The sequence below is a fragment of the Ammospiza nelsoni genome, chromosome 16 (assembly GCF_027579445.1).
Source record: "Ammospiza nelsoni isolate bAmmNel1 chromosome 16, bAmmNel1.pri, whole genome shotgun sequence".
NCBI classification, from domain to species: Eukaryota; Metazoa; Chordata; class Aves; order Passeriformes; family Passerellidae; genus Ammospiza; species Ammospiza nelsoni.
This window is the reverse complement of record NC_080648.1, coordinates 3,131,724-3,146,195: the sequence shown is the minus strand read 5'-3', so window position 1 is coordinate 3,146,195 and position 14,472 is coordinate 3,131,724. Positions and strand designations below refer to the sequence as shown.

Genomic DNA, 14,472 nt, shown 5'->3' with positions numbered 1-14,472 from the left:
GTGGCAGCGGGATTGGATCGGCGGTGCTGCGGTGCCGGCGGAGCGGCGGCCGAGATGTGCGCGGCGGGGAGGCGCTGGGGCCGGCGGCAGCGAGCTCTGCTCTGGGCCGTGCTGCTGGCGGCGTGGGAGGCGGCGTGGGGGCAGCTGCGCTACTCGGTGCCCGAGGAGATGCCCAAGGGCTCGTTCGTGGGCGACGTGGCCAAGGACCTGGGGCTGCAGCTGCCGGAGATCCGAGACCGCGGCGTCCGCGTTGTCTCTCAAGGTAGTGAACAGTATTTCGTTCTGCACGGGAAGACGGGACATTTAGTGACGGCAGAGAGGATCGACAGAGAGCAGCTGTGCGAGAGTGAACAGCAATGCGTGCTGCGCTGTGAGCTGATAGTGGAGGGGGAAATGAGGTTTTATAGAATAGAAGTGGAAATCACGGACATAAACGACAACGCTCCGAGCTTCAAGGATATTGAGCTGGAAGAGAGAATAAGTGAGACAACATCCCCGGGGTCGCGATTTCCCCTGCCAGACGCTCACGACCCGGACTCGGGTCGGAATTCGCTGCAGAGCTACGAGCTGAGCGGTGACGAGCACTTCTCGCTGGCCGTGCAGGCGGGCCCCGGCGGCGATCAGCGTCCCGAGCTGGTGCTGGCGAAGGCGCTGGACCGGGAGGAGGCGGCGTTTCACGAGCTGGTGCTGAGGGCGACGGACGGCGGCGATCCGGCACGGACGGGCACGGCTCGGATCCGCGTGACCGTGGTGGACGCGAACGACAACGCGCCCGTGTTCAGCCAGGCGGAGTACACGGTGCGTGTGCCCGAGGACGTGCCCGTGGGCTCTGTCCTCGTCACTGTCACTGCCACGGACGCCGACGAGGGGCTGAATGGACACGTGAAATACTCGTTTAAGAAAATAACAGAAAAAGCCTCGAAGATATTGCATCTGGACTCTGAGACGGGAGCAATCACTCTGGGACGAAGCCTGGACTTCGAGGAAGGTGACTCTTACGAACTGGAGTTGCAGGCACGGGACGGGGGAGGCTTTTTCGACACTGCCAAAGTCGCGATCACCATCACAGACATAAATGATAACACTCCGGTGATTTCTTTACGGTCAGCTCTAAGTGAGATTTCTGAGGACGCTCCTCCGGGGACAGTGGTAGCCCTGCTCCAGGTAAATGATCGCGACTCGGGAGCCAACGGCGAGGTGCGCTGCTCGCTTGACAAGGACATCCCGTTCCGGCTGGAGAAGTCCTATGAAGACTACTACCGTGTGGTGACAGCGAGAGAGCTGGACCGCGAGCAGGTGTCGGAGTACAACGTGACGGTGCGGGCGGCCGACGGCGGGTCGCCGTCGCTGCAGAGCAGCGCGGTGCTGGCGCTGCGGGTGCTGGACGTGAACGACAACGCGCCGGTGTTCTTGGAGGAGCGCTACAGCGCGCGGCTGGCGGAGAACAACGCGGCGGGCGCGCTGGTGCTGACGGTGCGCGCCACGGACGCGGACTGGGGGCAGAACGCGCGCGTGCGCTACCGGCTGGCGGAGGGGCGGGTGCGGGGCGCGCCGCTGTCGTCGTACGTGTCGGTGCAGGCGGAGACGGGCGCGCTGTACGCGCTGCGCTCCTTGGACTACGAGCAGCTGCGCGAGCTGCAGCTGTGCGTGCGGGCGGAGGACGGCGGCGCGCCGGCGCTGAGCAGCAACGTGTCGGTGCGGCTGCAGATCGTGGACGAGAACGACAACGCGCCGCAGGTGCTGTACCCGCCGGCGGCCGCGGCGGCGGCGTGGTCGGGCGTGGAGCTGGCGCCGCGGCGGTCGGAGGCCGGCGCGCTGGTGGCCAAGGTGGTGGCGGTGGACGCGGACGCGGGGCAGAACGCGTGGCTGTCCTACGAGCTGGCCAAGGCCACGGAGCCGGGGCTGTTCCGCGTGGGGCCGCACAGCGGCGAGGTGCGCACGGCGCGCTCGCCGCTGGCCCGCGACGCGGCGCGCCACAGCCTGGTGGTGCTGGTGCGGGACCACGGGCGGCCGGCGCTGTCGGCCACGGCCACGCTGAGCGTGGTGCTGGCCGAGAGCGTGGCCGAGCTGCTGGCCGAGCTGGGCAGCGCGGCGCACGAGGCGGCGGCGCCGGGCGAGCCGGCCGCCAGCCTGACGCGCTGGCTCGTGCTGGCCGTGGCCGCCGTCTCGTGCCTCTTCGTGGCCTTCCTGCTGCTGCTGCTGGCGCTGCGCCTGCGCCGCTGCCACCGCCAGCAGCTGCTGCCGCCGGACAGCGGCGCCTCGCGCGGCGTGCCCGTCTCGCACTTCGTGGGCATCGACGGCGTGCGCGCCTTCCTGCAGTCCTACGCGCACGACGTGTCGCTCACGGCCGACTCGCGCAAGAGCCACCTGCGCTTCTCGGCCGCCAGCTGCTGCGACACCCTCCCGGCCCGGCCGCCGCCCGACGAGCCCGCGCCGCTGCTCGGCGACGAGGACCCGGCCGGCGCCCTCCCCTCGGATCCCGCCCCTCCCTCGGTGAGTTGCTCTGCTCAGATTTCTCCGCGAGTCGTTCTTCTGACGGTGGTCTAGCATTTCCTCTCCGTGTTCTCTGTCTTTCATAAGAGACTTCGTCTAAAAGTATGGTCAAGTTTCCTTCTGTTTACTTTTTAAGGCTACTGCGCGTTGTTGTCCTTATGTGAACATGGGGTGGGTTCTCAGTCTTCCAGTTAGAGAAGAAGGAAGGAGGGAGAAGGCTGCTGTTGGCAGGTTGTTGGTTAGGTCTGCGGTTTGGGTATTGATCAGCTTCCAGATGTTGTTCTCCTGTATCAGCTGTGCTGTTTAGAATCTTTGTTCCTGATAGCATTTGCTCCTCCCAAGGGATAGATCACGTTATTAAGAAATACAACTTATTAGCAGGCTCACGTGTCTTCCCAAGAGCACATGTTCTTTAATTGGTACAATGTGTCTTGAACAAAATAGTGATGGTTTTGTGTGGAATTTCTCTGTACGTTTTTCTCACCTTTTATTATTCTCCATTATGCATCATGAAGATCAGCAGGAAAAGTGTTTACATCATCGATACTTTGTTCTTTGTCCCCAAAGAGGATTGGACCAGGCAAGAAGTGGTCCTTGATGATGTCTGTCTGTCTGTTGTGAAGAGGAAAGATTGTCTTTAATTGTGATTCTTTGAAAAGGCTGTGCGTGGCTGCATGTGGAGGAGGAAATGGCGGAACTGCTTTGGTTTTTTCTTGTTTATTATTGTAGAACTTTGTCAGATGTAGCTGGATGAGCCTTGGCTCAAAAGTATTTAGCATGGCAAGAGAATTGTCTGCATGGGAAGGGAGAGAATCAAGATGCAGTTGGAGATAGAGGCGGGCATAATTCCCTGTGAGCAGATATTCACTGACTCAGTGTCTCTTGAGAGAACATTGGAACATTGCTTGGCTTTACATTTAAGACCTATGAAGTCTCTTAACAGAACTTCAGTGAGCAGCAAATTTATCTTCCATAGCACAGAGATGTACAGACAGCTGTCTGAATTTGATGCTGGAAAGAAAAATGGTCTGGGGAAGGGGGCCTTGACTGTCACATGTTTTTATGACGGATGAAAGGACAGCATGGATGGTGTGAAGGGGTGGAAATCTGAGTGCTGTGAGCTGTGTGTGAATGTCTGCTGAAAGACTCAAGGGAATGTTTTCCTCCATTCCCTGTTTAGATCCTATTTTTAGGATGAAGCAATGTGTGGTTTTTCTTCCCAAAGTAATTATCTAGACGATCTGTATTACAGCTGCAAGGAGAACCCTGGCAGGTTCTTAATAAGTATGTTCATGTCCTCTTAATGTTGTCACTGCAAAGCTGTGATTCAATGCCTGTAAAAAACGACATCAATGATCTACTGTGAATTATATTACCCAGAAGAGTGTTGTGAGCTGTTCAATTGTGCCACGATTGGCCAGAGAGAAGCAGTCTGTGTATGCAGAGACAGGGCTGGTGCTGGAGTTCACTGTGACACAGTTCAAAATGAATGAATGAATTGTGTCCAGTTCTGTTTGTCCTGGTGTTTAGATGAGGTCCATATCTGTTTTTCCAAGCTTTTTGTTCCTCTTACTATCCAAGGAAATGACAGCCTGGGGCCTGTGGAGTGAGCTCCTGTGTAAGGACCCTGTGTAGTGGTTGCTGTCCAGTTTCCTTGGTTGTGTATATACTGCAGGTGACCCAATCTGCAATATGAGGCCATGATTGATACTCTTCTGGCATTTTCCCATTCTTGGCTGGGTTAATTTCAGTTCCTTTGGGTAATTTTTTTGGTTTGTATTGGTTTGGGTTGTATTGGGTTGGATTGTTTGTTGATTTGCTTGTATTTTTTTTCAAGGAGTAAATCTAAATGTGTCTGGCAATCTTGCAAACTCCAAAACATATAATTTTCCAGTAGGGAGTGTATCTGTTATCCATTCCTTGTAGCTGAACTTGTAATCATAGAATCCTAGAAGCACAGAATGGGAGAATGGTTTGTGTTGCAAAGGACCTTAAGGATCCGCTTGTTCCAGCTGCTCTGCCATGGGCAGGGACATCTTCCACCAGAGCAGCTGGCTCAGAGCCCCAGCCAGCCTGACCTTGAATATTTCATTCAACAAATACCACTTCATGAATGGATGTTTCCACGAGGTGTTGTTTTTCTCTGGGGCCAAGATGCAGGCAAAATTGTGGTTTGTGTTGATGGTGAAACTGAAGGCTGTGAATGCAGAGTGAGGAGGATGAGAGCTGAGTTCTGTGCCAGGCAAATGGGGGACTCAGTGTGGGTTTGGCAGAGAAATGGTTTGATTTCAGGCTTGGTGCCCAAGGAAGTTCCTTGCTGTTCTGATTCTGGGGTCTCTGTCATGAAAGACAATGTCAGCCCTCCAAAAGTAACATTTTCCACAGGAGCTGTTCATGTAGAACCATAACTCTTGGGTGGATGAACTAATTAATCCTCTGTGAAACCTCCATAATCTGTACCTCTAGGCTACATACTAATGTAGAGTTACTTCAGAAGCATAATTGCACTTCCACTCAGGCCTTTGTTTCCCAGAAGGTTGCAGCTCATTGTCACAATTCTGGTCAGTACTTTTAAATATGAAACAGTGACTGATGTTTTTCATCACATCCTTACTTCAGTCGTTTCAGACTGAGCGCTGTGTGGGGAATAAAAAATAGAATTAATAAGAAAATCTGCTGTAATTTGTCAGAATATTTTCCTTAAGGAAGAAGCTGATGAGAAGCTTTTTGAAATGATGGCTTCGTAACTGTGCAAATGACGGTTTCATAACTTTGCAGCCAAGCAAGGTGAGCAGGCCATGCAGTAAAATGAGTTGCTGAGGAGGGGAGTAATTCTGTAAATAACCCCCCTGTCCCGCTGTGCTGTGCATGTCAGGGCCACACTTGCCCCTTGAGACCTCAGGGACATTCCGATGCTCTCAGGGATGAATTTTAAGGCCTGCAATAAAGGTCTGGAAGAATTCACTGTGAGCATCTCTGACTCCTTTTACTCTTCTAATGCTTCCTTCCATGATGTGATTCATGTTTTTTGGTTTCATTGCAGGTTTTTGTGCTTTGTTTTGTTTTCACTTGATTTACACAATATGTGGGTATACTTCCAATTAGCAACACCTTTTTTTAGTAACATATGATGTGCCAATGTCTCCTGCTCTAGTTGCTGTGGGAGAGAAAAGCAGGAGATATGAGAGTGACTTTTTATGTGCTCTTGTTGGGAGAAATAGATGTAAATATGACTTTAGTAGACTTTGCCTCTCTGTGGAACAGAGCATGTGATAAGGACAGGGAGAAGATTTCCCCTAAGGCAATGTTTTGATGAGCCATTCTCAGTTGGATGACTACTGATCTTTTAGTATGGTTGTTTATCATTTGTGTGCTCTAGAATCCTTCAGTTCCTTATCATAATGGAGTTGAGCAGACAACTGTACCTCCGTTCTGGGTGTGTCTGCAGTGCATTATCATCTCATGATGGATTTGAGCAGTGAGGAGATGGCCACGAGCAAAACCTCACAGTGGCCTGGCATGGAAGAAAAAGCAGAGAGGGGAGCTCTGTGTGCGAGGCTAGAGAAGAACTCGGTCATTGCCTTGTCAGAAAGAAAAGAGTAAATGTTATTCTGCTATCTTGGCATAGGGGATGCTTACATTGCATTACGTGGATCTGTATTTCCAACTGATTATTCCCAGATAATGAGAGGACAATTGAGGATAATGTGGAAAAGCTGTTGAAATCTTCTCTATATTATCGGTTATTATTGGTGTTAATGGCCCATAATTTTATTAAGAGCGTCTGAATTCCATTCTATACTGCCCTGCAATTAATATTTCCTTGTGACTGTGGAATGTGACCTAAAAGAATGTCCTAAAAGCACCGGCCAACATATCTCAGATAGTAACGCCTTGCAGTGGAATTAAGCAGAAGCTCCCGCTCTCGGTGTTTTTGGTGGGGGAGAGCCCCCGGGGCCGGTGCAGCCGCTGAGCCCCGCCCAAAGCCGGGCGCCCTTGAGCGCGGCCGTGCGGCGGCTGCAGTGTCGCGGCGGCGCCTCCGGGTGTCGCTGTTGGCCGCCGCCGAGCGCCGCTGGAGCCGCCGCCGCCGCAGCGTCCTGCCCCCGCAGGCTGCTCGCTCGCCCGGCGCCGGCCGCAGCGGCAGCGGCACCGACAGCAGCGGCGGCGAGAGGCGGCCCGAGCGGTGTGGGTGGCTTTGAGCGGTGTCTGTTGTGGGCGGCGAGAGCGGCTGGAAGGGAGGCAGGGCAGCGGCAGGAGGCAGGAGCGCGGCGAGCGCAGCGGGCAGAGAATGGCGGTGAGGCGGCGGCAGAGGCTTGGGCCGGGCGGCGGGCGAGCGCTGCTGGCCGCGCTGCTGCTGCTGCTGCTGCTGTGCGTGTGGTGCCGGGCGGCGGCCGAGCGGGTCCGCTACGCCATCGCCGAGGAGCTGGGCAGAGGCTCGCTCGTGGGGCCGCTGGCGCGGGACCTGGGGCTCAGCGCGGACGAGCTGCCGGCGCGCAAGCTGCGGCTGAGCGGAGAGAAGCAATACTTCACGGTGAATGAGGAGAACGGGAACCTGTACGTGAACGAGAGGCTGGACCGGGAGGAGATGTGCGGTGAGACGGCGACCTGCTCCGTCAGCTTCGAGGCGCTGGTGCACAACCCGCTGAACATTTTCCACGTTGAGGTGGCGATCGAGGACATGAACGACAATTCCCCGGTGTTCAGTGAAGCTGTTCTGGAACTGGAGATTGGTGAATGGACGGTTCCCGGTGCTCGTTTTCCGCTGGAGATGGCACGAGACGCTGACGTGGGAATGAACGCTCTGCTGACTTATCAACTAACCAGCAACCCGTCCTTTTCTCTGGCCTTAAAAGAGAGCTCTGAGGGGAGCAAGCAGCCGGAATTAGTGCTGGACAGAGCATTGGACAGGGAGAAGCAGAGCTCCTTTGAGCTGGTGCTGACAGCGGTAGACGGTGGGGACCCTGTGAGATCCGGCACTGTCCAGGTTCGCATCAACGTGACGGACCTAAATGACAACCCACCCGTGTTCAGCAAAGGTGTCTACGAGGCGCGAGTGGAAGAGAATTTGCCGGCGGGGTCTCTGGTGCTGCGGGTGGAGGCGACAGATGAGGATGCCGGCACCAACGGGCGAGTGTCCTACTCCTTCAGCAACGTCCCTGGCACCATCAAGGCGTTGTTCACTGTCGAGAGGGACACCGGCGAGGTCAGGACAGCGGGTCCCCTCGATTTCGAGGAAAAGAATAAATACATCTTCGGCCTGGAGGCTAAGGATGGCGGGGGTTTAGTGTCACATTGTAAAGTGCAAATAGATATCATGGACGAGAACGACAACGCACCCGAGATCACGGTTCTGTCGGTGTCCAGCCCAGTACCCGAGGACGCTCCGATCGGCACCGTGGTGGCCCTGCTAAATGTGAAAGATCCAGACTCCGGCGAGAACGGTCAGGTGTCGTGCGAGCTGTCGGGAGAGGCGCCGCTGTCGATCGTGGCGTCGTCGGGCGGCTCGTACAAGGTGGTGACATCGGGCGCGCTGGACCGCGAGCAGGCGTCGGAGCATCGCGTGTCGGTGGTGGCCCGGGACCGGGGCAGGCCGGCGCTGCGGAGCAGCAGGGAGCTGGTGCTGGAGGTGTCGGACGTGAACGACAACGCGCCGGTGTTCGAGGAGGCGGCGTACAGCGCGTACGTGGCGGAGAACAACGCGGCGGGCGCGCTGGTGCTGCGCGTGCAGGCGCGGGACGCGGACGCGGGCGCCAACGGGCGCGTGAGCTACTGGCTGGCGGGCGGCAGCGCGGGCGCGGCGGGCGCGGCGCCGCTCGTGTCGGTGGAGGCGCGGAGCGGCGCGCTGTACGCGCAGCGCTCCTTGGACTACGAGCAGTGCCGCGAGTTCACGGTGGCCGTGCGGGCGCAGGACGGCGGCTCGCCGGCGCGCAGCTCCACGGCCACGGTGCGCGTCTTCGTGCTGGACCGCAACGACAACGCGCCCAGGGTGCTCTGGCCCGCGGCGGCGGCGGGAGAGGCTGCGGGAGGGGCGGCGGCGGCGCCTTTCGAGGTGGTTCCGCGCTCGGCCGAGGCCGGCTACCTGGTGGCCAAGGTGGTGGCGGTGGACGCGGACGCGGGGCGCAACGCGTGGCTGTCGTACGAGCTGGTGCAGGCGTCGGAGCCGGCGCTGTTCCGCGTGGGGCTGCACAGCGGCGAGGTGCGCACGGCGCGCGCCGTGGGCGAGCGGGACGCGGCCAAGCAGCGGCTGGTGGCCGTGGTGAAGGACCACGGGCAGCCGGCGCTGTCGGCCACGGCCACGCTGCACGTGGTGCTGGCCGAGAGCTTGCAGGAGGCGCTGCCGGAGCTGAGCGAGCGGCCGGCGGGCGCCGAGGCGGCGGCGGCGGCGGCCGAGCTGCAGTTCTACCTGGTGCTGGTGCTGGCGCTGCTCTCGGCGCTCTTGGTGCTGAGCGTGGCGCTGGCCGTGCTGGCGCGGCTGCGCCGGGCCGGGCCGCCCGCCGTGCTGCGCTGCCTGGGCGCGCAGCGCTTCTCGCTGGCCGGCGCCGCCTTCCCGGCCGACTTCTGCGAGGGCACCTTGCCCTACTCCTACAACCTGTGCGTGCCGCCGCCCGCCCGCGCCGTGCCCGAGGCCGCTTGGCCGCCGCCGCCACCCGTGCCCATCCTGTCGGCGGAGGAGCTTCTGGGCGGCGATTCCTGCGGGAAGCCGAGCCCGGACAGTACGGCCCTGACGGGAGAGCCACTGGCCGACCCCAAGGCACCTCAGGTCTGTGAATCGAATTCTTTCCTTCTTCGCCTTTAAATAACGGCATGCCGGTGATTTCGTGAAATAATCTTTCCTCGTTTTTCTTTTTGCATCAAGTATGGCGAACGGGCAATAGCTGCCTCATTTGCTACAAGCTTGGTCGGGCCTGTGGGAGGTTCTTACCGTTCAGTATTTTTGAATCGCATTTTAATTCGTGATATATTCCGATTTAGTTGAAGGATTTTATTTAGGATAGTGATTTTTTCCGAATTGGAACTTGTATTAAGGAGAAAGGTGCATCTTTATTGTGTAGAATGAGATGTACATGACGGGCTTGGTTTGGAGAGTTTTCCTTCCCGACGGCTTTTTGTCAAAGCTATGTGTTTGGACCTTCTGATATGTGGAACAAACCCCTTCTTTTGAGGGAAGGCTGCTGTAGGAATGCTTCCACAGTCAGGTTAATTTAGGATTTCAAAAACGCTCTCTGTGTATGGAACCTACTCTGTATGTATCACTTGCTAAGTACCCGAACTCTGTGCCTCGCCTTAGTGCCATTATCATCTAGATGTTGCCGATACTTGACTTAATGCCCAGGTATTAAGTCAGCAGAGCCAGCATTGTCATGCCTGTGTTGAGTAAAATTGTAATGAAAAATGGCGAAGTTGTGATTGAAGAAGGGGGAGTAACGCAGATTTATTAGGAGTAGTGTGTGATGTGCCGGCGCAAAATAGCAACAACTTTCCCTGCAGTGCTGAATTCGGTGACCGTTGTGAACATTGTGACTGTTCATGAGTAGTTCTCCTATTCCTTAACTTTATATGATCCTCTAAAAGGCAGTTTTTCAAGCACTCGTATAAAAACTGGAATTGGTGTAGCTGTTTGCGCTTTTGATCGTATGCAGTAAAGCTCGTGATACTTCAGACGTCACATTCAGGGATAGTTTCATCCATGTTATACGATCATGATAAAGACATTTTCGCGGGCGGTAGGAATAGCACAATCACAGGAGGCGTGTTGCTTCTGTCACGTCTTCAGGGGTGGAGGCTGAAACTAGAGATCAAAAGCCCAGGCAGGAGGTCCGCGCTGGACTAAAGGCGACGTTTTCTTAGCCGTCATGTCCCGCCCCGCGAGCTGCCCATGGGAAGGCAGGGCGGGCAGCGCCGGGCAGCGCTCGGTGCCTGCAGTGCCGGGCGGAGGCTGCGGGCGCCGCTGTTGACCGAGAGGAGCGAGAGGAAGCTCGGAGCGCTACCGGCAGCCCCGCCCGCTGCGGATCGGCTCGATCACTCGCTTGCTCCGGGTCTGGCTCGGCGGCCGGGAGGTCTGCGAGCGTCCCTGCGGTGCGGAGCCATTCTGTGGCAAGACGGAGGAACCGGTGGCTGAAATACCGTGCAGAAGCTGGGAGCAGAGTCGGAGCCGGTGCTGTCTGGGTTGGCGGCAGCGAGCTGAAAGCGAACGAGCGTTGCCGCGGCCGAGATGTGCGCGGCGGGGAGGCGCTGGGGCCGGCGGCAGCGAGCTCTGCTCTGGGCCGTGCTGCTGGCGGCGTGGGAGGCGGCGTGGGGGCAGCTGCGCTACTCGGTGCCCGAGGAGATGCCCAAGGGCTCGTTCGTGGGCGACGTGGCCAAGGACTTGGGGCTGCAGCTGCCGGAGATGAGCGATCGAGGCGTCCGCATTGTCTCGGAAGGTAGTACCCAGTATTTCGCTCTGCACGGGAAGACGGGACATTTAGTGACGGCGGAGAGGATCGACAGAGAGCAGCTGTGCCGGCTGGTGGAGAAATGCGTGCTGCGCTGTGAGCTGATAGTGGAGGGACAGATGCAGGTTTACCAAATAGAAGTCGAGATCACGGATATTAACGACAACGCGCCGAGCTTCAAGGAATTTGAGTTGGAAGAAAGAATAAGCGAGACGACAGCCCCGGGGTCGCGGTTTCCCCTGTCCGAGGCTCACGACCCAGACTCGGGTCGGAATTCTCTGCAGAGCTACGAGCTGAGCGGTGACGAGCACTTCTCGCTGGCCGTGCAGACGGGCCCCGGCGGCGATCAGCGTCCCGAGCTGGTGCTGGCGAAGGCGCTGGACCGGGAGGAGGCGGCGTTTCACGAGCTGGTGCTGAGGGCGACGGACGGCGGCGATCCGGCACGGACGGGCACGGCTCGGATCCGCGTGACCGTGGTGGACGCGAACGACAACGCGCCCGTGTTCAGCCAGGCGGAGTACACAGTGCGTGTGCCCGAGGACGTGCCCGTGGGCTCTGTCCTCGTCATCCTGACGGCCACGGACGCCGACGAGGGGTTGTACGGACACGTGAAATACTCTTTGAAAAAAGTGTCGGACATAGCATCGATTATCTTCCATCTGGACTCTGAGAGTGGAGCGATCACTCTGTTGCGGAACCTGGACTTCGAGGACGGCGACTCTTACGAACTGGAGGTGCAGGCACGGGACGGGGGAGGCCTTTCTGACACTGCCAAAGTCACGATCACCGTCACAGACAAAAACGATAATGTGCCGGTGATTTCGGTGAGGACGGCACTAAGTGAGATTTCTGAGGACGCCCCTTCGGGGACGACGGTCGCCCTGCTGCACGTACACGATCGCGACTCGGGACCTAACGGTGCCGTGCGCTGCTCACTCGACGAGGGTGTCCCGTTCCGGTTGGAGAAATCCTTCAAGGACTACTACCGCGTGGTGACAGCGAGAGAGCTGGACCGCGAGCAGGTGTCGGAGTACAACGTGACGGTGCGGGCGGCCGACGGCGGGTCGCCGTCGCTGCAGAGCAGCGCGGTGCTGGCGCTGCGGGTGCTGGACGTGAACGACAACGCGCCGATGTTCTTGGAGGAGCGCTACAGCGCGCGGCTGGCGGAGAACAACGCGGCGGGCGCGCTGGTGCTGACGGTGCGCGCCACGGACGCGGACTGGGAGCAGAACGCGCGCGTGCGCTACCGGCTGGCGGAGGGGCGGGTGCGGGGCGCGCCGCTGTCGTCGTACGTGTCGGTGCAGGCGGAGACGGGCGCGCTGTACGCGCTGCGCTCCTTGGACTACGAGCAGCTGCGCGAGCTGCAGCTGTGCGTGCGGGCGGAGGACGGCGGCGCGCCGGCGCTGAGCAGCAACGTGTCGGTGCGGCTGCAGATCGTGGACGAGAACGACAACGCGCCGCAGGTGCTGTACCCGCCGGCGGCCGCGGCGGCGGCGTGGTCGGGCGTGGAGCTGGCGCCGCGGCGGTCGGAGGCCGGCGCGCTGGTGGCCAAGGTGGTGGCGGTGGACGCGGACGCGGGGCAGAACGCGTGGCTGTCCTACGAGCTGGCCAAGGCCACGGAGCCGGGGCTGTTCCGCGTGGGGCCGCACAGCGGCGAGGTGCGCACGGCGCGCTCGCCGCTGGCCCGCGACGCGGCGCGCCACAGCCTGGTGGTGCTGGTGCGGGACCACGGGCGGCCGGCGCTGTCGGCCACGGCCACGCTGAGCGTGGTGCTGGCCGAGAGCGTGGCCGAGCTGCTGGCCGAGCTGGGCAGCGCGGCGCACGAGGCGGCGGCGCCGGGCGAGCCGGCCGCCAGCCTGACGCGCTGGCTCGTGCTGGCCGTGGCCGCCGTCTCGTGCCTCTTCGTGGCCTTCCTGCTGCTGCTGCTGGCGCTGCGCCTGCGCCGCTGCCACCGCCAGCAGCTGCTGCCGCCGGACAGCGGCGCCTCGCGCGGCGTGCCCGTCTCGCACTTCGTGGGCATCGACGGCGTGCGCGCCTTCCTGCAGTCCTACGCGCACGACGTGTCGCTCACGGCCGACTCGCGCAAGAGCCACCTGCGCTTCTCGGCCGCCAGCTGCTGCGACACCCTCCCGGCCCGGCCGCCGCCCGACGAGCCCGCGCCGCTGCTCGGCGATGAGGACCCGGCCGGCGCCCTCCCCTCGGACCCCGCCCCTCCCTCGGTGAGTTTTTCGGGTCGAATTCTGGCCGTGACACATCCTCCTTGTGCTTCTTTGTCCTTTTATCCCCATGGTATCTCTGTCCTGAGTAGGGCAATACTCCGACAATTTTGTCATAGCCTCGATGAGTGACGCGCTGGCGTCTCTTGTTGCGGGGAGGTGGACGAGCTTTTTAGGAGAATTCGAGCTCTTCTCTGGTGGAGATTCTGTGATTGAGAGCTTTTGTGTTTGCGGGTGCGGGTTGTTTAATTCCGGTCATGTCGCCAGTATTCGGTCTGCTATTCTACTGTATTGCATGGTAAAGAAGTGGAAGTTTGCGTTGTTGTCAGTATCAGCTGTGCTCTCGACAGCACGTGTGCCTGAGGTAGCGTGAGAGAACATTTTGTTACCATCTAGAAATTTTAAGTTTGTGATAGTATTTTTAGTTTTGTGTGTAATCTTATGGCTTTTTTTTCTTTCTTCCTCGCCCCCCTGCATCATTCCTTGCTCGTGGATATAGTACCCCCTCGTCTTACATTTTAAAATTTTTATTATCGTTTAAAACAGAGTGTTAACTACAGTGTAGTATGGATTTTTAACAGCGGCAATTTTCTCAAGTCTGTCTTTGGTATACTTAATTATCACTCTCCCCGTATTCCTTTTCTTTAAAGAGGATTTAGGATAAATGTAAGCCATTGTTTCAAATTGAATGTGGACCCGTGTTTGACAGCGTTGTTTTGGGTTTGTTACATTTCTCACTTTTGAAAGGGTCTCATTGAGTGTTCCTCATCCAGTAGTTGCAGCACTGTCAACTTTTTGTAGGATTCTCTTTTTTCCAAGAGACCATTCCCAGGCATTTTTTGAGTTTGCTTGTGGGAATTTCTTTGGTGGAGTAAAACGTGAGCTTCACACTCGGGAGTGAGTAGAGATGGTGGAAGAGTAGCACAGTTGTGTTTGCTAATGTTGTTAAATCTAAATTAGCACTGCTTTGTCACCTTGGTGGTGCATCATCACTGTGCCCCTGCAAAGATGGAGGGAAAGAACTGGGTGTTCCCAGAGAGAAGGTTCAGATTAGAGACCATATGACTCTTTTTATGTCTTCAAACTATGGGCGAATATCTAGAAATTAGAATGCATTGTCCAGATTTCTGCTGAGATGCGTTACAGGTGGCACGGCACTGCAAGAAATGTTGAGATATGCTCGTGTAAGGGTTGTTTGTACGTGCTTTTTACAGCACCTTAAATCTTGTTTTGTATCGTTCTCTCATGTAGCACCAGTCAATCTTTCCATGCCGAGTGTTTAAAATCGATGCAATGTAGGAGGAAGAGTGCTATGTACCTTGTTAATGCAT

The 14,472-nt window shown here is 57.7% G+C and overlaps 3 protein-coding genes across 8 annotated transcripts in view; all 3 read left to right on the top strand.

Moving 5' to 3' along the window:
• Positions 1-14,472, top strand: part of LOC132080365 (protocadherin gamma-C5-like) — a 230,175-nt gene that overhangs the window by 168,107 nt on the left and 47,596 nt on the right. The window contains exon 1 of one of the 6 annotated variants that reach the window (XM_059483494.1): positions 10,691-13,144. The exons of the other annotated variants lie outside the window; for them this stretch is intronic. Coding sequence (XP_059339477.1) covers positions 10,706-13,144 — 2,439 coding nt within the window. The 5' untranslated portion in view covers positions 10,691-10,705. Of the gene's footprint in view, positions 1-10,690; positions 13,145-14,472 lie in introns of those variants that run through there. 6 annotated transcript variants of the gene reach the window in all.
• LOC132080599 (protocadherin gamma-A10-like) lies at positions 25-6,692 on the top strand. The gene is made up of 2 exons (XM_059483835.1): positions 25-2,493; positions 6,480-6,692. The coding sequence occupies exons 1-2, from the start codon at positions 55-57 to the stop codon at positions 6,690-6,692; spliced, it is 2,652 nt and encodes an 883-aa protein (XP_059339818.1). The 5' UTR covers positions 25-54.
• On the top strand, positions 6,782-9,469 carry LOC132080328 (protocadherin gamma-B5-like). The gene is made up of 2 exons (XM_059483430.1): positions 6,782-9,253; positions 9,350-9,469. Exons 1-2 carry the CDS (start codon positions 6,782-6,784, stop codon positions 9,467-9,469), a joined length of 2,592 nt encoding a protein of 863 aa, XP_059339413.1.

Bases quoted from the DNA above. Each gene is read 5' to 3' on its own strand.
- LOC132080599 (XM_059483835.1), top strand. From the start codon at position 55: ATGTGCGCGGCGGGGAGGCGCTGGGGCCGGCGGCAGCGAGCTCTGCTC. The intron at 2,494-6,479 runs GTGAGTTGCTCT...CCCCGCCCAAAG, and splicing joins CGGATCCCGCCCCTCCCTCG to CCGGGCGCCCTTGAGCGCGG.
- LOC132080328 (XM_059483430.1), top strand. From the start codon at position 6,782: ATGGCGGTGAGGCGGCGGCAGAGGCTTGGGCCGGGCGGCGGGCGAGCG. The intron at 9,254-9,349 runs GTCTGTGAATCG...TTTTGCATCAAG, and splicing joins CCGACCCCAAGGCACCTCAG to TATGGCGAACGGGCAATAGC.